A 22,838-nucleotide genomic window follows, 5' to 3' on the forward strand; every position below is an offset into this window, starting at 1 on the left:
GAAAAAAAAAAAAAGCCGTAAGTGGCACTGTGGCTCAAGTGGTAGAGTGCTAGCCTTGAGCTGAAGACCTGAGGGACAGCACCCGGGCCCTGAGTTCAGGCCCCAGGACCGGACCAAAAAAAAAAAAAAAAAAATTAAAAAAAAAGTTTCAGGGACTTTCCTCACAGCAGCCCTAGGAAGCAAGTCTAATGAGCCTGACATTATAGATGAGGAAGCTGAGGCTCTGGAGGGTTTAATGGTTTGTTCCAGGACACAGGGGATGTGACTTGCAGATGGATTCAGGAGGGGAGCATGTGTGGAGGACCTCTGCCATAGTCACTTGTGTAGACACAGAGAAAAAAAGCTCTATTCTTAAATTAGAAAAGCTCAGCATTAGCAACTTACCAGCCTTGCACACGTGGATAATCTCAAACCCAATGTTTTCACCTTCTCTGTCACAGTCAGTCCAGATCACCAGGGCCTGGCACTGCCGTATCTCTCGTTCTAGAGTTTTCTAAAGTTAACAGGCAAAGAGCAGTGAGAACAGAATCCAGAGCAACTAGTTGATACTTCTACACTAAAGAGATCTGACATGGGGCTGGGAAGGTGGCTCAGTGGTAGAGCGCTTGCCTTGCATGCTCGAGGCCCTGGGTTCGATTCCTCAGCACCACATAAGCAAAAAGAAAAAAACCGGAAGTGGCACTGTGGCTCAAGTGGTAGAGTGATAGCCTTGAGCTGGAGAGCTGAGGGACAGCGCCCAGGCCCAGAGTTCAGGCCCCATGACCGGACCACCCTCCCCCCCCCAAAAAAAAGAGATCTGACAGGCTTAGTGCTGTTCTTGAAGTGCTCCAGCTTTGTGAGGGAAAAAAACGCACTGTTCTTACTAGCACAACTTTCCAGAAATTCAAGTGAGCAGCTAGAGGGAAAAAAAGCAACACTGCTCTTACTGGCACAACCCTCCAGATTCCAAACAGCTAGAGAACTGCAGTTTAATACAATTTCATTAATATGAAACCTACAACTCAGCTACATACTTCTACCTCTAGTGGTTCTGATTATGGGCTGGCTAAAAAAAGTTAACTGCACTAATTATGGTCCTAAGAAAGTTTCCCAGTTATCAATGAACTGACTCTAGGTGCTAGAAACTAACAATTTACTGTCAATCAACAAGTTAGCCTACCTAGGGATGAGGTAAGGGCTAGAATACTTATTTCCTGGGATTTAGTAAAAGCAACTACTATTCACAAAAAAGGCTTTTAGTCCCTTGGATACTTTAGTTCAAAAAGCCTCATTTATACATGGGAATAACAAATCCAAGTTCAATGTATGAAAAACAAATCGTGCAGATGGGAATTTGTGAGTGTTCCAACTTCAGTGCCGTATCTTCCTACCTTGATGTCTACAAAATTGTCTGGGCAGTACTTTTCAATTTCTGCTTCAAAGAGGACAAGTGGGTTGCAGCTCTGCCTAAAAAAATAAAAGCACAGAGAGCCTCAGCTTGCAATATGATGGAAAGCCTTTATAATAATAATGTTCAGTTCCAGTGTGTTGATTTGTGAACCTCCCACGAAAATAGCAAAAGGAAGCCAAGTATGTGCTTTGAGAGGCTGAGATGGGAGGATTGCTTCAGTTCAGGTTTTTTGTTTTTGTTTTTGTTTGATTTTTGTTTTTTTCCCGTCATGGTTCTTGAACTCTGGGCCTGGGCACTGTCCCTGAGCTCTTCAGCCCAAGGTGAGCACTCTACAACTTGAGCCACAGCGCTACTTCCAGTTTTCTGGTGGTTAATTGAAGATAAAGAGTCTCATAGACTTTTCCTGCCCGGGCTGGCTTTGAACCGTGATCTTCAGATCACAGCTTCCTGAGTAGCTAGGATTCCAGGTTTGAGGCACTGGTGCCCAGTGAGTTCAGGAATTTGAGGACACACTGGGCAACACCAGAGACCCAACCCTGGCCTCTCACCAAAAACAGAAAGCTGCATACCTGAAATCCCAGCACTTAAGGCTTAGGTAGACAGCAGAATTGGAAATTCAAGGTCAGCCTGGGGTATATAGCAAGACCTTGTATAAAACAACAACAACAACAACAACCACCCACCCCAAATAAAAAATACATGTGTTGGAGGCATGACTCAGTGGTAGAGTGCCTGCTTCGATAAGAACAAGGCCCCAAGAAGTGGAGCTGGGGCTCAAAATGGTAGATCACTATCCTTGAGCAAAAGAGCTCAGGGACAGTGGCCAGGCCCCTGAGTTCAAGCCCCATGACCAGCAAAAAATAAACAAAAGAACAACAAAAAGAACAAGGCCCTAAGTTCAAACTCCAGTTGTGTCAAAATCAATCATTAACCAAGAACATTTCAACAACAGTGAAAAACAAAAACAAAAAAACCCAACCCAGAGGACTAAAAGCAAATTTGTGGAGTTCTATATAATCCACTGTGCACTCTGCCAAGACTTTCTAGAATCCTTTCATACCCATCTGCAAGAACACAAATGTGCAACCTGAAAAGGTCTATTTTGGGAGAACATCTAAAAGTAGTGTTTATTCCAAAGATAGTATAAAGACTTATAATCGGGGCTGGGAAGGTGGCTCAGTGGTAGAGCGCTTGCCTTGCATGCCTGAGGCCCTGGGTTCGATTCCTCAGCACCACATAAGAAAAAAGCTGGAAGTGGCGCTGTGGCTCAAGTGGTAGAGCGCTAGCCCAGGCCCAGGCCCAGAGTTCAGGCCCTTCGACCAGACCCTTCCCGCCCCCCCCCCCCAAAAGACTTATAATCGACCAGATAACCTTGCGTCATTTTAGTATTACTAATGACATGGTAACATCAACATGCCTGTAATACCTTCAACATTTTTCTCAATTTACTATAACTAGAAGTCCTTCACCTAGTGGCTGGGAAGGTGGCTCAGTGGTAGAGTGCTTGCCTTGCATGCCTGAGACCCTGGGTTCGGTTCCTCAGCACCACATAAGCAAAAAGAAAAAAAAGCCAGAAGTGGTGCTGTGGCTCAAGTGGTAGAGCGCTAGCCCAGGCCCAGGCCCAGAGTTCAGGCCCCTCGACCGGACCCTTCCCACCCCCCCCCCCCAAAGACTTATAATCGACCAGATAACCTTGCGTCATTTTAGTATTACTAATGACATGGTAACATCAACATGCCTGTAATACCTTCAACATTTTTCTCAATTTACTATAACTAGAAGTCCTTCACCTAGTGGCTGGGAAGGTGGCTCAGTGGTAGAGTGCTTGCCTTGCATGCCTGAGACCCTGGGTTTGATTCCTCAGCACCACATAAGCAAAAAGAAAAAAAGCTGGAAGTGGCGCTGTGGCTCAAGTGGTAGAGCACTAGCCTTGAGCTGAAGAGCTGAGGGACAGCGCCCAGGCCCAGAGTTCAGGCCCCACGACTGGACCCACCCCCAAAAAGAAGTCCTTCACCTACAAATTGTACTCACCATTTTCGAAACTGCATCTGGAAATCATGAGCCAGCAAATGTCCAGAAACCGAGGTCATTACCATGGTAACACTCTGAATAATAACAAAATACAGGTTGTTTGTTTGTTTGTTTTGTTCAGTCATGGGGCCTGAACTCTGGACCTGGGAGCTGTCCCTCAGCAATTCAACTCAAGGCTAGCACTCTACCACTTGAGCCACATTGCCAGTTCCAGCTTTCTTTTCTGCTCATGTGATGCTGAGGAATCAAACCCAAGGCCTTATGCATGCAAGGCAAGCACTCTACCACTGAGCCACCTTCCCAGCCCCCAGGTTTTTGTTTTTGTTTTTGTTTTTGCCAGTCCAGGAGCTTGAACTCAGGGCCTGGGTACTGTCCCTAAGCGGCTTTTGGCTTTTGCTCAAGGCTAACAACTCTACCATTTGAGCCACAGTGCCACTTCCAGCTTTTGCTGTTTATGTGGTACTAAGGAATTGAACCAGGGCTTCATGCATGCTAGGCAAGCACTCTTATCACTAAGCCACATTCCCAGCCAAGTTACTTCTCTTTAAGTCCAAAACTGAGATTCTTAATTCAGTAACTGAAATTTACTAGCTAGTGCTCTACCAACTGAGTTATACCTTCAACCCCAAGTTACTTTTTGTTTAGATTTTTTTTTTCAAACTGTATTTGTCTTTTCTTTTTGGTACTGGGGATCCAACCTAGGACACTGCACTTGCTAGGCAAGTGCTTTGCCACCGAGCTACATCCTAGCCCCCAAGTTACTTTTTTGGTGTGCCTATCCTTGAACTCAGGACCTAGGCATTGTCCCTTAGCTCTTCTTGTGCTCAAGGCTAGTACTCTACTACTTGAGCCAGAGCTTCACTTCCAGCCGTTTAGCAGTTAAACGGAGATGGTCTTATGAACTCTGCTGGCTTCAAACCGTGATGCTCAAATCTTAGCCTCCTCAGTAGCTAGGATTACAGGCATGAGCCACTGGTGCTGGCAAAATGTGCTTTTGTGTACAGCCAGTCCTGGGGCTTCAACTCAGGGCTTGGGAGCAGTCTCTGAGCTTCTTTGGCTTAAGGCTAGTACTCTATCACACTTGAGTCGCAGCTCCAATTCGGGCTTTTTTGGTAGTTTAGTGGAGATAAGTATCACAGACTTGCCTGTACAGGCTGGCTTAAAACCATGATCCCAGGGTCTTAGCCTTCTGAGTAGCTAGGGATTACAGGTGTGGGACATTGGTGTCCAGCTATAAAACACTTTTTTACAATTTTTTTTTATCAAATATAACTTTAAAATATATTTTACCAAATATAACTATAAAAAAGATAAGAGATCCGGGTGCCGGTGGCTCACACCTGTAATCCTAGCTACTCAGGAGGCTGAGATGGGAGGATTGAGGTTCAGGGCCGGCCTGGGCAGGAAAGTCTGCGAGATTCTTTTTTTTTTTTTGGCTGGTTGTGGGGCTTGAACTCTGGGCCTGGGCACTGTCCCTGTGCTCTTCAGCTCAAGGCAAGCACTCTACCACTTGAGCCACAGAGCCACTTCTGGTTTTCTAGTGGTTTATTAGAGATAAGAGTCTCACGGATTTTCCTGCCCGGGCTGGCTTTGAACCCAGATCCTCAGATCTCAGCCTCCTGAGTAGCTAGGATTATAGGCCTGAGCCACCTGAGCCCCGCTAAGCCCATGAGACTCTTATCGCTAATGAAACATCAGACAACCAGAAATGGTGCTGTGGCTCAGGGACAGCACCCAGGCCCAGAGATCAAGCCCCATAACTAAAAAAAAAATAAATAAATAAATAAAAGAAAAAAAAAAAAAGATAAAAGATAAAAGAAGCCGGGTGCTGATGGCTTACACCTGTAATCCTAGTTACTCAGGAGTCTGAGACTGAGGATCATGATTCAAAGCCAGACTGGACAGGGAAGTCCATGAGACTGTTACCTCCAATAAACCACCAGAAAACCAGAAGTAATCCTGTGGCTTAAATGGTAGAGCACTTGCCTTGAGCTGAAGAGCTCAGGGACAGTGCCCAGGCTGAGTTCAAGCCCCACGACCAACACCACCAACAAAAAAAAAAGATAAGAGAGAGGAACTTACTAAAGGGAATACAAAACAACACTCCAAAAAGGGGCTAGGAAGGTGGCTTAGTGGTAGAGTGGTTGTCTTGCCTGCATGAGGCCCTGCCTGGGTTCGATTCCTCAGCACCAGATAAGCAGAAAAAGCCAGAGGTGGCACTGTGGTTCAAGTGGTAGCAGGCTAGCCTTGAGTTGAAGAGCTGAGGGACAGCACCCAGGCCTAGAGTTCAGGCCCTGGGACTGAGAAAAAAAAAAAAGTTTATTGGGAAGAAGCAAAGTTAACACAACTCTTCAAAGCAAAAAGCTATAATAACACCATCACCATTCTAATTCTAGTACTATGATACTTTTTGTATCATATATGTTACAAAATTATCATTTATGTTACAAATTGTCAATGATATACAATCTTTAGGTAAAAAAATGGTTACTGAAGACACTGACATATTGTAGGTATGCTCAGGCTGATTCTTCATTACTGTAAAACACGGCAATTTAGGAAGGAATTACAACAGGCAACTATTTGCTTTAGCTACAGCTTCAAACTCAAGGATTAGACACATGGATCTGAGAGTACACTTGAGTTTTGTGATGAAAACATTTTAACACTCACCTGGCCACACAGATGATAATCAAATTCATAGATCTTATTGAATTTAGAAAGTCCTTCTCTCTATAAAGCAAACAAAAAACATATAATAAATCACACCAAAAATGATACCTCAAATTACCTTGCCTATGTAATTGTAACCCCTCTGTACAGAATTTTCACAATAAAAAAAAAAAAAGATACCTCAACATGCAGATAAGGGAATATTATAAAGGCAACATCTATTTAGTGGCCTGCTAAAACAGAATTACCAAGCAAATACTTGATAGAATCCACAGAATTTTATGTTGGAGTGAAAACTTCAGATCTATTGATGCAACAAAACAAAACAAAAACTCCAGCTCTATTGACGCCAGGCAGCCATGGCTCATGCCTGTAATACTAGCTATGAGGGAAGCTGAGATCTGAAGACAGCCCAAATAGAAAAGTCCATGAGACTCTTATCTCTAATTACCCACAAAAAAAGCTGGAAGTGGAGCTATGGCTCAAGAGATGAGCAGAAAAGCTCAGGGACAGTGCCCAGGCCTTGAGTTTAAGCCCCAGGACTGTCACATATGCATATGCACACATGCACACACACAGTTTTGGCCACTGTAGAAAACAGTTTGGTAGTTCCCTCAAAAGTTAAACTTAGGTATATGTCTTGACAATTTTACTGCAGAAATTGTACCCCCCCAATTACAAACAAGCATTCAAACAAAAATGTATATTTGTATGTTTAACCTTGAAAGGAATGTAATAGTAGATGTATGCCATATGGGTGGATTTCAAAAAGATGTTAAGTGAAAGAAGTCTGACACAAAAGGCCATGTACTGTATGGCTCCCTTCACAGGAAACGGCTGAACAGGCAAATCAACGTGGACAGAAAGCAGACTGGGGAGGGAGAGCGGTTGAGAAGGGGTGAGAGAGGGTGACTGGATTTTTATGGGGTCTCCTTTTGGAGGTTATAAAAATAGCTTCTGGAACTAGACAGTGGTAATGTCTAACACAATGAATTGTAAACTTTAATAGTTAAAATGAGGAAACTCATGCATTTTACCATACTCAATCATCCTCATACAATCTGTATCACCCCCCCCTTCCTTCCACTGCTTCTCTTAGTTTTTGTTTTTTAATTGTTATTCTAAAGATGATGCACAGAGGGGTTACATTATGTCAGGTAATGAGTACATTTCTCTCTCTCTCTTTTTTTTGCCCATCCTGGGGCTTTGAACAGTCTGGACAGTCCCTGAACTTGTTTTGCTCGTCTAGTGCTCCACCACTCAAGCCACAGTGCCACTTCTGGCTTTTTCTGAATAGTTTGTTCAAGATAAGACTCAAAGACTTTCCTGCCTGGGCTGTCTTTGAATCGTGATCCTCAGATCTCAGCCCGAGTAGTTAGGATTACAGGCGTGAGCCACTGGTGCTTGGGAAGTACGTTTCTTTTTGGAGAGTATCACTCCTTCCCTTGCTCTCTCTTAGTATGCATCTCGTTTTAACTCATTGGCTCCTCTTTCCACCACACTAGACTCCTGATTTCTCATTGGTTTTGATCATGCCATACAGTATCAAAACAATGGGCTGGTTTTTTTTGTTTTGTTTTGGTGTATGTGCTGGTCCTGGGGCTTCAACAGAGAGCTTGAACAAAGACACTGTCTTTGACCTTTTTTGTGCAAAGTAGCTCTACCACTTGAGCCACAGTTCCATTTCTAGCTTTTTTAGTAGTTAATTGGAGATAAGAGTCTCACAGGCTTTCCCACCTAGGCTGGCTTCATATCTTGACCTCCTATGAGTAGGTTGGATTACAGGCATGAGCCATCAGCACCCAGCTTTGAACTGTTTGTTATACTGTTTCCAAGCCTAGCAAAACTTTCTAAATTCAGTCTAAATGTTTATCCAACCAGTATTTATTGAGTGTCCCAATTTTCATTGTATAGGAGTTAGAATATAGAAATTAATGAAGTTCTTTGAAGTTTAGAGTTCAAGGAGCAATGAAAGAAAAGGAAAAAATAACTGCACAATGCATTACCTAACTGGTAGGGTGTCATGACAGATAAGAGTCCCTAGTCTATTGCTGGAAGCATGTGAGGGTAAGCTTCCTTCAAGAAACATTTACAGAACCCTGAAGAATGAAAGTGTGTAGTCGAATTTATTTTCAGGAAGCCCAGAGGCCAAGAAGTAGGCAAACTTTGGGATAGGGAGGATGTTCAGTACTGGAGAGAGGTTAAATTCTCAGCTAACACATACCCAATCTTGGCTCCACCAACCCCCTCTCCCACATGCCTGCCCGATCCCAGAGGTCTAGGGTCCCTAGGGATTATTAAGAATAGGCACTTCTGCTCCATTCTGTTTGAAATGTCCCTCTGGGCTGGGGGCAGGGCTCAAGTATTTCAGTGCCTGTTCAGCAAGCAAGGATGAGTACAAATCCCAATTACATGTGTGTGTGTGTGTGGGGGGGGGGGTGTGCCCCATTTTATTATCTATTTACTGGAGAGATTTTTTTTTCTGGAAGTTTTCCCTACACAGGTGCTGGTGATGGATTCCAGGGGCCTTCCTGGTACATACTAGCCTAAAGCTCTACCCCTTGAGTTACACTCCCAAGTACCTAGCCCTTCCTTTTTAAAATATTGTTTCTCAGATTGCGTCCAGCTAATTTTGCCTGGCTTGCCTCAAGGTTGGGATCCTCCTGCCTCTTGTCTCCCAAGCATCCATAGCTCAACTGCACTATCCAATTCAACTTGTTTGTTTGTTTGTGTTTGGGACTGGGGATATAAACTCAAGGCCTCACCTTGGTAGGCTGGCACTCTTCCCATACTTGTCTCTCATCCCCAAATCTGACAGTGCTACCAAGAAAAGTAAGGGGCTGTGTCAGAGGATGGAGAACGGTCGGGGACGGATGAATGGAGAGAGCAAAGCTTGAATTCCAAGTTCAAGGAGTTTGGTTAGGGGTTTCCAACCAAACGGAACTTCAGGTCACGAGGCAAGAATATTAAAACAAACTAAACAAACTCCTCCAGAATCCCTCCAGACCCACAGAACAACAGCCAGTGTTCTTCGGCGCTTGGGAGTATCGAACAAGTTTGGGAACATGGCTGCGGGCAAAAATGATCAGAAGTTTTCAGAAAACTGCGGGAGATGCTCAAACTGTATTTGAAAATGCCCAGCGATTCGAGAAAGGCAGTCGAGAGGCCTTTCGCCGAGCCCGACGCGAGGCGGGTAAGGCCTCCGTGCTGTCCCGCTCCGCGGCCCTCAGGGAGCCCAGGTGCTCCGGAACACTTCTTACCCGCCTCATACGACCGTTGGACAGCAGGTCGGCAATGCCCTTGGCCGCGTCGTTCTTCTCAGCCACACAGAGGACTTTCCGAACGCCTCGGAGAGCCACTTCCATGGCGGCGCGGGACAAGACACGGCTTCCAGACCGCTGCAGCCAGGGGAGCGCGAAGCGGGAGACCGGGAAAATCATGCCTAGGCCCGGAGAGGGCAGCCGCTGCTCCCTGGCTGCCCGCGCATGTTGGGAAAGCCAAAACTAGGCCCTTCTGGCAGACACCGTAAGGGAAGTTGAGCCTTCCGGTGGTGCCCGCACTCTTGGTCACTTGCCCGTCAGGACACCAGCCTCACCCGCGCTTCTCCCCGCCGCCGCGGCCACTACGCCACCTCCACCCGCAACTCAACTTACTACTTCCGCCCGCCTTCTCGGACCACTTCCGTAAAGCGAGCTTGCCCCCCCCCACTCCCCGCAACAACCGTGAACTACAACTCCCAGACTGCCTTGCACTCCCGGAATTCTCACCCAAGCTCGTTTCTTTCCCTTTCCCGCCCCACCACTCCTTTCCTTCATAGCGGTTGGTTAATCAAACTTATTCTTGGCACCTCTATACTGGGTTGTCCAAGGGGCTCTCTTAAAAGCAATCTTTTTTCTCTTGCTCAGAAGTCTTTCGCTTCCGGGTCACGCGATGCTGATGACCAGGCGTCATGTGATACCAAGATGGCGGCGCCGCGGTAGCTAGCTCCTAGTTGTGGCGTTCAAGGATCCGCGACGGTTTTTCGCCTTCTGGCCGTGGGGGCGGCAACGCTTGGTTGACCCCTGCGGCGGTCCGTAGCTGGTGTTAGACAGCCGATCCGAGCCCAGGCTGTTGCGGTCGCAGTGCGTTCAGGGTAGTGTTGGTGACCTCGCTGCAGTTGCTTTCCACTGGTCGTGCCCGGCGGAAGAAGAGCAGAGCGGCCAGTCTTTTCGGTCATCTTTGGAGTTGCTGAGCGCTCCGGAGGAGTTACACCTCTGAGGGGCTGCGGAAGTTCGAGGTGCGTGAGAGGCTGCCTAGGATCGCTGGGGGAGCAGAGGCCGCGAGGTTTTCGCTTCCTCCTGCAGAGCCCAGGCTGCGCCGCGTCGATCAGCCCTGCGTTCTTTCCCACTTCCTCTCAATGTTCTCTCCATACATCAGGAAATATGATCAGCGCCCCTGACGTGGTAGCCTTCACCAAAGAAGAGGAGTACGAAGAAGAGGCCTACAATGCGCCAGCCCTGCCAGAGGAATACTCCGTGCCGCTCTTCCCCTTTGCCAGCCAGGGAGCCAACCCGTGGTCTAAACTGTCCGGGGCCAAGTTCTCGCGGGACTTCATCCTTATTTCTGAGTTCTCTGAGCAGGTGGGACCCCAACCCTTGCTTACCATCCCCAATGACACCAAAGTTTTTGGCACTTTTGATCTCAATTACTTCTCCCTGCGGATCATGTCTGTGGATTACCAGGCTTCCTTTGTGGGCCATCCCCCTGGTTCTGCTTATCCCAAGCTGAACTTCGTGGAGGACTCCAAGGTGGTGCTGGGAGACTCCAAGGAAGGGGCCTTTGCATACGTGCACCACCTTACTCTCTACGACCTGGAGGCCCGTGGCTTTGTGAGACCTTTTTGCATGGCTTATATTTCAGCAGACCAGCATAAAATCATGCAGCAATTCCAGGAGCTGTCAGCTGAATTTTCAAAAGCATCCGAGTGCTTGAAAACAGGCAACAGGAAGGCATTTGCTGGGGAGCTTGAAAAAAAACTCAAAGACTTGGATTACACCAGGACAGTGTTGCACACAGAAACAGAGATCCAGAAGAAAGCTAATGACAAAGGCTTTTATTCATCCCAGGCAATTGAGAAAGCCAATGAACTGGCCAGTGTGGAGAAATCCATCATTGAACATCAAGATCTGCTGAAGCAGATCCGCTCATACCCTCATCGGAAGGTGAAGGGGTCAGATAAGTTTCTGGATGAGATGGAGCATATCCAGGATCAGGCCAACCAAACATCCACTACCTCTAATCCCGATGAATCTGCTGACTCAGATCTCTATACCTGCAGACCAGCTTACACTCCAAAACTCATCAAAGCAAAGTCCACCAAGTGTTTTGACAAGAAGTTAAAGACCTTGGAGGAGCTCTGTGATACTGAGTATTTCACTCAGACTCTGGCCCAGCTTAGCCACATCGAGCACATATTTAGAGGGGACTTGTGCTACCTCTTGACCAGTCAGATTGACAGAGCCCTTCTAAAACAACAGCATGTAACAAACTTTCTCTTTGAAGACTTGGTAGAAGTTGATGATAGGATAGTGGAGAAACAAGAGACTATACCCTCTCAGCCCAGTCAGGACAGGCTGCCTACCAGGACTCTGGAAGAATGCCCAATTCCTAAGGTGTTAATTAGTGTTGGTTCTTACAAGTCCAGTGTGGAGTCTGTGTTAATCAAGATGGAGCAAGAACATGGAGATGAGTACAAGGAAGTAGAAGTGACAGAATCAAGCAGTTTTGACCCCCAGGAAAACCTGGATTACCTGGATATGGATATGAAAGGTAGTATCAGCAGTGGGGAAAGCATTGAGGTTCTGGGCACAGAGAAGTCCAACTCTGTGCTATCTAAATCTGACAGCCAGGCCAGCCTCACAGTGCCGTTGAGCCCCCAAGTGCTCCGGAGCAAAGCTGTCAGCCACAGGACCATCAGTGAGGACAGTATTGAAGTCCTGAGTACCTGCCCTTCTGAGGCCCTCATCCCGGAAGACTTTAAGGCCAGCTACCCAAGTGCCATTAATGAGGAAGAATCCTATGCAGACAGTGAAGGGGCAATCCACTTCCAAGCAAGCATCCGCCCCTCAGAGTTGTGTGAGATCCAGGAGGACAGCTTGGAAAACACTCCTTCTCAAATAGATTCTTCCTGCTGTATTGGGAAGGAGATCGAAGGCCAGCTGGTGTCATTCCCCACTCCAGTCCACACTCTCGCTGATGAGGATGGTGTGGTGAGCATCCCCCCACAGCGCTTCAGGCAGAAGGACCAGGGGTTCCATGTAGACTTTGCAGCAGAAAACATCAATCCTCACCAAGACAACAGTTGTGAAGTGTTCCCTGCATCTGAGTTGGACCCAAGCTGCCTTCTGGCTAGTCGTGATGTCAGTAAGACAAGCCTGGACAACTACTCAGATACCACTAGCTACGTGAGCAGTGTAGCATCAACCAGCTCAGACAAGATGCCCTTTGCTCATCCTACCAGCCTATCTTCAGAGAGACACAGAAAGAGGGCTGGCCAGAATGCCTTAAAATTCATCCGCCAGTACCCCTTTGCCCACCCGGCCATCTACTCCCTGCTCAGTGGAAGGACACTTGTGGTCCTGGGGGAAGATGAGACCATAGTCAGGAAGCTTGTGACAGCACTGTCCATCTTTGTTCCCAACTATGGCCGCTGTGCTAAGCCTGTGAAGCACTGGATCTCCTCCCCTTTGCACATTACAGATTTTCAGAAGTGGAAGCTTATTGGCCTACAGAGGTAACTGGTTTCAGAAGGTGGGGAAGGGCCCCCAGCCAGTTAGAGGTGAGGCAGGATGGTGCTATGTACCCAGAAAAGAGGCTTGGTTTCTAGACAGGGTTCAACACCAACTCACTGTGTTACTTAGGGCAAATCACTCTCCTTTCCTTGCCTGCCAAGGAAAGGTCACAAGAGTTGCCAACTTTGGAGTTTCTATGCTCAGCTGATAGAATTCTTAGGGTGACTTTTAAATGGGTTCTGTTGGGTGCTGGTAGATCACACCTGTAATCTTTGCTACTCAAAAGGCTGAGATCTGAGGATTGTGGTTCGAAGTCAGCTGGGGCAGAAAAGGCCACGAGATGCTTATCTCTAATTAGCCACCAGAAAGCTCTGGAAGTAGAGCTGTGGCTCAAAGTGGTAGAGGTCTATCCTTGAGCAGATAAGCTCAGGGACAGTGCCCAAGCCCTGAGTTCAAGCCCCACAACTGACAGAAAAAAAAATTCATTGGTTATTAGACTCTATTCCTAAAGATTATGATTCAGTAATGTGGAGTAAGACATGGATTTTATCTGGTTTATTGTCATTTTGGGGAATGACTAAACTTAGGATCTTTTTTTTTTTTTTTTTTTCCTTTTCAGTACTGGGGCTTGAATTCAAAACCTGGGCACTGTCACTTAGCTTTTTTTGATTAAGGCAAGAGTCTCACAGGTTTTCCTGCGTACGCTAGCTTTGAGCTATGATATTTATTTATTTATTTATTTGAGTCCTGAAGCTTGAACGCTGGACCTGGACGCTGTCCTTAAGCTCTTCAACACAAGGCGAGTGCTCTACCACTTGACCCACAGCACCCCTTTGAGCTATGATCTTTAGATTTCAGTCTCTTGAGTAGCTAGGATTACAGGTGTGAGCCACCTGTGCCCGGCTCACATTCTGACTCTCAAATTCATACCAAAGTATGATGAGGATATCACAGTGAGAGAGACAAGAGAGTTCCAGTGGCTTCAACTCTGCTGCTCTGTTAGCTCTAGAAGTCAGTTTTAGAGAGTGGGTACAACTAGAGTCAGTGTTCTCTCAGCTCCCCACTTCTGCTTTAATAAGCTTTATCTTTCCAAATACTGTTTCACAGGTCTAGTGTGGGCCTCTCCCAACATGTTGCCCTGTGTTCAGGTCCCTTAGTTTTGACCCTTAGTTTCTTCCTCTGCACCTGCTTTGCTCATTTGTAAAACATGTTCTGCAGTAGCTTGTCCATGAGTTACTTCTCACAGAGGCAGAAAAGGTATGGGGAATTGCTTCCATACTGCACCTTAGCAGCCATTTGTTCTGACCTGATCTTTTGTGGGTCCCTATATCACTAAGGTCACCATCTCCCATGTCTTCTTGTCTTTTGTGGAATTCAGGGAGCTCACTCTGAGCATCCCTTTATTAGACTTTACGTGGGTGGTGGTGATGGAAGGATCTCAGCAAGTGACATGAGTTTATATCATGACTTGAGTCCCTTGTGAAGAATCTACTCCAAGCTATGCTGGTGAGTGCTAGGTCCAGTTATAGAGGTATTTGATCAAGGCTTCTGCTCTGAAAGAGTTCGTAGTTCAGGAGAGGATGCAGACAGGTGGCTAGAACATTCCATGCAGGGAACCAGGAGTTCTAACAAAGACCAAGGGAACAACATAGGGACCTGGAGAAGGGCTTAGGTCTTTGGCTGAGTGGTGAGGAGACAAGGTTGCCCATGGTAGAGGAAGCCTAAGTAAAGGAGAAGGCCTGGAAGTTACCATCAGATCAGATGTTCCTTAAGCCCCACAGGGAAACAATCCAGTCCTTGCTTCTTACCTGGAAGAAAGGACTTTCCTGGACTGTTTTTTGCTGCTGTACTTGTGGAACAAGGGGTTGGTATTCGTCACAGTCTGTTTTCTACCTCCCCCCACCTCTTCCAGCCTTTAATGTTAGACTTTGTAAAAGCTTGAGAATCTGAAAGGCAGTAAGGACAGCTCATCAACCTGTCAGCATGGAATGACTTATCAGGGACCAGGCTGGCCCCATCCAAAGGCCTCCATGAATTTCCCTCTGTAATAGGTGCCAGATGGCGAAACAGGTTCTGGGCCTTGCTTGTTGAGGGTTTCTAAGTGCGTGGCTAGGCTGAGTTGGTAGACTGACAGTGAGTAGTGAATGATATCATATCCTATGGTGCCTCTGGACAGTGTTGCCCCTTAGAGGGGAAGAAGGGACCCAGGGAAAGTCTTGAGTTCTAGGGCTGCCCTGTCCTGGCTCATTCAATGGGTCTGTGGATGTTACTTCTCCTTTCTAAGAAAATAGGAGTTAGATCACTGATCATTTGCCAAATATTTATAAGAGCAGCTAAGTGCCAGCTGTTGCCCAGTGCCAGAATTACAAAGCCAGTCAGCTGTAGTGACTCTGGCAATCTCTGGCACTATGCTGCCAGCTTGACCTCTCTTAAGAGTGTTTCCTACACTGCAGACAGAGCTACCATACCTGTCTCATGGTATCAAGTGTCACAGGCCACATGATGGCAAATAGCATATGACAACCTGTTAGACCTGGAGGTAGCCAGGCAGGGCATTAGACCTGGCCCTAGCCAACCAGACTTCAGGGGATGGCTCTCACAAGTGACAGCTGAGACCATTTTCTAGACTCTTGAGTGAGAAAAGGTGAATAGCTTCTTTCATTACACTGTCCTCAAACTTTGAGACAATATAAATATTGGCCACAATGAGCCCAATGTCCTGCAACAGTTGCCAGCCTGCAGGGGTGGGGAGGCCTATGCAATAAACTAATGTTGGGACTACCATCATTTGTATTTATTTTTGATGGTTGTGGGGCTTGAACTCAGGGTCTGGGGACCTATTCCTGAACTCTTTTGCTCAAGGCTAGCACTCTACCATTCTGAGCCACAGCTCCACTTCTGATTTACTGGTGGTTAATTGGAGATAAGAGTTTCATGGGGCCATGCACCCATGGCTCATGCCTGTAATCCTAGCTAGTCAGGAGGCTGAGAGTCATGGTTCAAAGCCAGTCCAGACTATTATCTCCAATTAACCACCAGAAAACTGGAAGTGGCGCTGTGGTTCAAATGGTAGAGCACTAGCCTTGAGGTGAAGAGCTCAGGGACAGTACCCAGACCCAGAGTTCAAGCCTCACAACTAACAACAACAAAAAAAGTCTCAGACTTTCGTGATCTTCAGATCTCAGCCTCCTGGGGGCTGGGAAGGTAGCTCAGTGGTAGAGTACTTGCCTTGCATGCCTGAGGCCCTGGGTTTTTGCTTATGTGGGGTTTTGCACATAAGCAAAAAGAAAAAAGCCGGAAGTGGTGCTGTGGCTCAAGTGGTAGAGCGCTAGCCTTGAGTTGAAGAGCTGAGGGACAGTGCCCAGGCCCAGGCCCAGAGTTCAGGCCCCACGACCGGACCCCCCCCCCAAAAAAAAGGAAAAAAGATCTCAACCTCCTGAATAGCTAGGATTATAGACATGAGCCACAACACCTGGCCTCTCATCATTTTAACATCACCAGGGAGAAGTGTCTGGTGTAGTAAGATGATTAAAAAACAACAAACAAAGCCGAGTGCTGGTGGCTCACGCCTGTAATCCTAGCTACTCAGGAGGCTGTGATCTGAGGATCAAGGTTCAAAGATAGCCCGGGCAGAAAAGTCTGTGAGACTCCTATCTCCAGTAAACCACTAGAAAACCAGAAGTGGAGCTGTGGCTCAAGTGATAGAGCGCTTGCCTTGAGCTGAAGAGCGCAGGGACAGCGCCCAAGCCCAGAGTTTCAAGCCCCACGACCGGCCAAAAAAAAAAAAAAAACAGGAAGGTAAAATGCTGTGAGATGACCTTGGTCCCAGTGACAGTCTAAAATTCAAGTCTAGCTCAAGTCAGAGGTAGGTCATCTGTAAAATCTGTCAGCCATTTGCCAGACAGATCCATAGGGCAATCTCTGTTTCTCTGAGAAAATTATAAGAAGGATTTTGTTTCTTTGCAGTGCTACGGATGGATCCTAGGGTCTCTTACATTCTAAATAATTGTTCTGTCTCTGAGCTACACCCCCAGCACTTACAGAGTTTCAAATCACAATCTGAGAAGGCTGAGCAGGTAGCCTCTTTCCTCTCCCTGGAACATATGCTGCTTTCCTTCCTGGAATGTGCTAGGCAGAAAAGACACAAATGAAATCAGATTAAGTCCTGAGTCTCTACAATGGAAAAATGAAGTAAAACAGGCATCAGGTTAAGTCCTGAGTCTCTTGAATAGAAAAATGAAGTAAAACAACCAACAGTCAACACACTGGTTGGCGCTGGGCTCCCAAGCAGTAAAAATGATAATAGCACCTATTGAGGGCTAGGTACTATCCTAAGATGACTCATTTTGTCACTGCAGTGACTCCGGGGGAATGCAACAGTAGAACTATTGTTGCCAATTTATAGATAAAGCTCAGAGGGTAAAGAGTTTGACCAAGATCTCAGCACAGAAGTAGAAGAGCAGAAAAGAATGAATCAATAAAGGCTGAATGAGTTGACGAGATTCAAAAATGTCTAGGTGGGGCCGGGCGCTGGTGGCTCACGCCTGTAATCCTAGCTACTCAGGAGGCTGAGATCTGAGGATCGCGGTTCAAAGCCAGTCCGGGCAAGAAAGACCGTGAGACTCCTATCTCCAATAAACTATCAGAAAACCGGAAGTGGCGCTGTAGCTCAAGTGGTAGAGCGCTCGCCTTGAGCTGAAGAGCTGAGGGACAACGCCCAGGCCCAGAGTTCAAGCCCCATGACCGACAAAAAAAAAAAAAAAAAGTCTAGGTGGGGAAAAGGGCATCCAAGGGAGAACAAATAAGTGAGTTGTCTTGGAGCCCCACAAAAGCTTGGCCTGCTTCTCCATGGAGAATTCATTCAGGAAAGTAATAGAGAGACTTCAGAGGCCAGCAGTAGTCAGATTGCACAGGTCCCTTGTAGGCCATGTTAAGGTGTTTGAATGTTTTAAGGGGTCCCTTTGAAGATTCTGATCAGATTGGCCTTCCAGGAGCAAGTGCATGTGGGTGGAAGCTGGCCTGGGCACAGTGAGCTTTGTGCCCCAAGAATCTGCCTCCATCTTATCCCAGCCCTTCCTCTGACCATGGCCTATTTGTTTCAGAGTGGCCTCCCCTGCCAATGCTGGTACTCTCCATGCCCTGAGCCGCTACAGCCGCTACACGAGTATCCTGGACCTGGATAACAAAACCCTGCGCTGCCCCTTGTACAGGGGCACTTTGGTTCCCCGCCTGGCCGACCACCGCACTCAGATCAAGCGGGGCAGCACCTACTACCTGCATGTCCAGAGCATGCTCACCCAGCTCTGTTCTAAGGCCTTCCTTTACACCTTCTGCCACCACCTGCACCTGCCTGCCCATGAGAAGGAGACACAGGAAGTGGTGGCCAGCCGCCAGGCCAGCTTTCTGAAACTGAACTTGGGCCTGGTGAACGAGGATGTCAGGGTAGTCCAGTACTTGGCTGAGCTGTTGAAACTGCACTACATGCAGGAGTCTCCTGGTACTGGCCACCCCCTGCTCAGGTTTGACTATGTCCCCAGCTTTTTGTATAAAATCTGAGGTCAGTCCCAGCCACTGTGACTAAGACCTGTGACTCAGGGTATGGGGAGAGGAGAGATGGCATGATTATAAATGGTTGCCTGAACTATACTATTGAACCTCCTGGTTTCACCAGCAGAAATAAGTGGCAGCCATGGTTCCTGAGCAGAGTTAGAGCCTAGTTCTATGGAGGTGGTCTGCAAGGACAGTAACAGATGCCCTTGACTCTCTGGTGAAGAGTGGCCCCTGGATAGAGGTGTCTTTGGCATTCTGAGGACTGGGCAGGAAGAGAAACCTCCCTCAACTCCTTCAGGGCTGGAAAAAGTTAGAATGGCTAGGAGGCATCACTAGATTCGAGTACCAGGGAAACAGCCAGTTAGCTGGGATGTGATAGAATACAGGACAGACTAGCCACTGCCTCATTTTGACCCCACTGTAGACCTTTACTTGGCTTCCTGGAGCCCACTGTCTCAGGGGGGAGATCCTGAACAAGAAGATGAAGGGAGAGAGCTCTGGGTGGCTGGAGAATGGGAGACACACATTTTGGGCTCCAGGTCTGCAGAGCACACGCATGGCCTTTTGTCCTGCCCTCACATCCATCTGGGAAGAAAGTGTATATGAGTAGCTCTTGGAGGCTCCTCCTGGTTGTCATTAGGCCTGATATGAAGCAGGGCCCAGAAGACCACAGCCAGTGTGAGGACCCCTGAGAGCTGCAGACAGAACAGACCACAAGGCCATCACCACTGTGTAAGACTCAATGCACCAGCAGCTCTCCTGGGACCACCCATTGGCTCTTCCTACCCAGACTGAGTGAGTACTGACATCCCTGGGAAGCAGAGGTTGTACTCTATAGTTGCCACCCAATGGCAAACTGCAACCACTTTACTACCTCTCATGAGGTCTGTGGGCTCCGCAAAGGCCCAGGTCTGTTCAGCTAGCTGAGGTGGGTGGTCATTCTGGCTGGACCAGCTCCTGTGTGGCTCTCCTTGTGGACCTCCTCTGGAATGTTTCGCACACCTGTCTCCACAGCTCACAATGTCCCACTCCCGGCAGTCAGGACTGCTCCTTATACAGCTTCCTAACCCTGCTGCCACTCATGCGATAGAAGGCTTCTCACAACCTTGAAAACATCAGACCTTCTATAAAGCTGTTCTTTTTTCCCTAAGTAAGGGAAACTGAGGATTACTGCTGCTCTTTTGATTTGTTCCATCAAAACTGTGGTACGCTGGACCCAAGTCAGCCCTGTACACACATCGCATTTGTTGGGTACTGTGATCCCGCACTTTTAATACTGGTGCCAAGGTCTACTCACCCCATCATGTGTATGTCCCCGAGTTCTGTCATAGGGAGCCATTTTTGCTTCTTTACCTGCTTGGGTCTTTGGCACAGGGATGTGGCCTGTTGGTTCTCATCATTGATTTCAGGACTCATCCCAGTTTTGTGGGTAGGTGTGTTGAGGCTGTGACGGAGAGCTGGTGGGAGATGTCACTGTCCCTGTATCAGTTTTCTGTCCCTACAGTTGTTACACGTGTTGATACCTTTGGCAGTTTCTGGTATCTGCTATCTTCTCATGGGCTCCCTTGTCTGCTGCTACGAAACTCCTAGTGTTTTTAGATGTCGCTTTGCTTTCTAGTTGGGTGACTAAGTGCCATCTCCTCAGACCTTTGAACATGAGACATTTATCGTGAAGGGAAGGAAAGTCTGGAATCCAAGTCAGCTTCTTGTGTCATACCAGCATGGAAACTCAACACTGTGCTCACCTGATAAAAGGCAGACATGGGCTTCGGGTAGGTGCCAAACTGCAGCCACACTTGGCCTTCTAGAAGCTAAAGCCATGTACTAGTGTTAAGTGGTAGGCCACCTGCTGGTATTTGCTCCATGCTCCACCTCCAAAGGTGGCTCTGAGGACAAAGCAAGAGACTAGGGCTGGAAGATGGCTCCGTGGTAGAGTGCTTGCCTTGCATGCCTGAGGCCTTGGGTTCAATTCCTCAGCACCACATAAGCAAAAAGAAGCCGGAAGTGGCCCTGTAGCTCAAGTGGTAGAGCACTAGCTTTGAGCTGAAGAGCTGAGGGACAATGCCCAGGCCCAGAGTTCAGGCCCCATGACCGGACCCCCCTCCCCTACCCCAACAACAACAACAAAAAAAGCAAGAGACTAGGAGAATAGACACAAGAGTGGGCAATCCCCTGTGGCAGCCACAAAAATGGCAAAAGGGGTGCTATCCCTTGAAGTGGTTCATTAAATAAAGATGGTTTCACCAACTTGGGGTTGAACTCCCAAGACTTAAGATTCCACATGGCAATTTCAAAGAATTACTTGGTGTAAAACATGCTTCCTTTTGGAGGCATCTGGACTGAGTCATAGCTTGAGAAGTAGTTAATACTGGATGCTCTGCCTTCCTTAGCTCTTCTGTTTTGCAAGACTGGAACTTTTTAGAAGACACATTCATATACCCTGATGGTGCAGAGACCTATGCAATGGGACTCACCTCTTCAAGAGTTTCCATTTGAAGTAGTCCTCTAGTGACAGACTAATAATTTAACACTTCCCACAATGGAGACGACATCAGTGTCTCATTACTTCTTTAGTCCTATTCCTTTGAGGGTCCTGGTAGTCTGAGGCATTTCAATTTAACCTCCAGTTTCTCATTTCCCTCTCCTAGATTAAGAACACTAGGTCAGGCTGGCAGTGTGCACTAATGACATTCAGAAGCTCCACTGATGAGGTTAGCATGCAGTCCTGTGGCCTCCGATAGCACCTGGGGTGGGCAAGGCACTCTGGTCTGAGCTGCTGTCTCCTACTTTATGTTTCCCCAAGAACCTTGCCCTTTGGATTTCAGAAATTAGAAATCTTTCATAATTTACAGCAGTTTAAGGTACATTGCCTTGGAATTTGGAAACAGACTGATAAATATCATTCCCCTCTCCTAATTTTAATTTTTTTGTTTCAGGTCAGTTGCTGTACTTAAAGTACAGCAGATAACTGTATATTTAAAATCTATAATAAATCAGATTTCAACCTTTATCCTGGAAACAAGTCCCATTTCAAATCCTAGGATATGAATGCTGTCCCAAGGGCCAGGATTGCAGTTGAGCCAGGTGGTTTAGAGGTAGAGAACATCTGATCCCTAGATAGCCTGTATATACATTGACTGTCTGCCTACCAGTGCTTGGTGTGTGCTCTGCACCTGGCCCAACTGGACGCTAGTTTCTGGGCCTTCTTCCACATGGCTGGCAGCACCACTTAAGCTGCTGGGGTATGTATCAGCAGGCACAAGGCCTTTGGAAGAACTGAGCTCCACAGCAGCCAGCCTGGTGGGCGAGCCTTTCCCAGGCTCTACTTTCTGCCTCCCTAGAAAGCTCACAAGAAAGTGCCTTGCCTTGTGTTTGAAGCAAACTAGCCAGTTCTCTGGCTTTGCCCCAATACTGTGATTTAAAGTAATAGAATTGAATCTGAGAGACATAGTATTACATCAACAGGCTGCATAAAGGAAAAAAAAAATCAGATACCTACTTCTGGCTGGAAGGTGACCAAGATGGGCATACTAAGTTTTCCTGAGCCCCCTCCCCTGAATCCTTAAGGTTTAGTTAGGTTGGGGAAGGCAGGAGTGAGCAGGTATAGTGTAGGGATGAGAAATGACCACCCTGAGCATGTTAACCTAATTTGGGGTTCAGCTTTTTAGAAGGATCTGCTCAGCTCCAAAGAAGTCACACATAAGGGGTATTGAGTTGTGCTGCTGTCTAACTGGGCAGGAGCCAGGTTCCTGGGTTTAGGACTGCTTCTGTAGCACTATAGCATCCACACTGGATAAGGATGTGGGACTGGTGTGTCTCTACACAGTAGAAGTACCATTAGGTGAGCCCAGGGCCAGGCTACCCAACACTGGAGAGGTGGGCCACAGGTTGGACTCAGATAAACACTACCTTTAAGGTGTGCAGTAAGAAGTGTAGGCGATGCGGAACTGGTATTGGTTATTTTCTAAAAAGCTATTTTATTACTGCATGTTTCCACTGTCTTCGTGAATATGTGGCCCAACCCTGGGCACTGCAGTTAGTGCTGGAGCTGGAGTCTGACTTGTGACCATGCCTCACAGATGCTACTGCACAAGCATTTAACCAGAGTAAATGCCAAACAAATCATATGAGGAGTGTACTTTTTAAGAAATTAATTTATTTCAGTTCAGATATTTTTGAAATATAAAAATTAATTGTATTTTTTAAAGCTGTAATTCTTGTAGACATTCTGTGGTTAAATATTTGATTGTGCTAATTAAAAACAGTCACCTATGGTTTGCACTTCAGCTATGTGAAAAATAAAAGATTCTTTGGAAGGTGACATTTTGGACTGCTGCCAAATATTTTTTAGGGGGTGGGGAGTTGAAGAGGAAAGCCCCTGTTTCCATCTAACTCCTATATCAGGAAGGAACTAGACATACCCT

At 47.0% G+C, this 22,838-nt stretch overlaps 2 protein-coding genes across 6 annotated transcripts in view; one reads left to right on the forward strand and one right to left on the reverse strand.

Annotated features, from left to right (window-relative positions):
• Top3a (DNA topoisomerase III alpha) overlaps positions 1 to 10,058 on the reverse strand; it is a 37,090-nt gene extending 27,032 nt beyond the window's left edge. For 2 of the 3 annotated variants that reach the window (XM_070027575.1, XM_070027574.1), the window contains exons 1-5: positions 9,355 to 9,768; positions 6,095 to 6,154; positions 3,422 to 3,495; positions 1,371 to 1,446; positions 385 to 493 (exon numbers count right to left, since the gene is read on the reverse strand). In XM_070027575.1, the coding sequence (XP_069883676.1) occupies positions 385 to 493; positions 1,371 to 1,446; positions 3,422 to 3,495; positions 6,095 to 6,154; positions 9,355 to 9,534 (499 nt within the window). In that variant the 5' untranslated portion in view covers positions 9,535 to 9,768. Of the gene's footprint in view, positions 1 to 384; positions 494 to 1,370; positions 1,447 to 3,421; positions 3,496 to 6,094; positions 6,155 to 9,354; positions 9,769 to 9,941 lie in introns of those variants that run through there. The other variant, XM_070027576.1, reaches the window with a different exon arrangement.
• An 18-nt stretch (positions 10,059 to 10,076) lies between these two features.
• Smcr8 (SMCR8-C9orf72 complex subunit) overlaps positions 10,077 to 22,838 on the forward strand; it is a 41,297-nt gene continuing 28,535 nt past the window's right edge. For 2 of the 3 annotated variants that reach the window (XR_011373064.1, XR_011373063.1), the window contains exons 1-2: positions 10,077 to 12,866; positions 17,967 to 19,209. Coding sequence is in view for 1 of the 3 variants with exons in the window: in XM_070027577.1 (XP_069883678.1) it covers positions 10,516 to 12,866; positions 17,967 to 18,420 (2,805 nt within the window). In the remaining 2 variants the exon portion in view is untranslated. Of the gene's footprint in view, positions 12,867 to 17,966; positions 22,288 to 22,838 lie in introns of those variants that run through there. The other variant, XM_070027577.1, reaches the window with a different exon arrangement.

The sequence above is a fragment of the Dipodomys merriami genome, unplaced genomic scaffold (genome assembly GCF_024711535.1).
Source record: "Dipodomys merriami isolate MVZ:Mamm:240054 unplaced genomic scaffold, mDipMer1.0.p SCAF_19, whole genome shotgun sequence".
NCBI classification, from domain to species: domain Eukaryota; kingdom Metazoa; phylum Chordata; class Mammalia; order Rodentia; family Heteromyidae; genus Dipodomys; species Dipodomys merriami.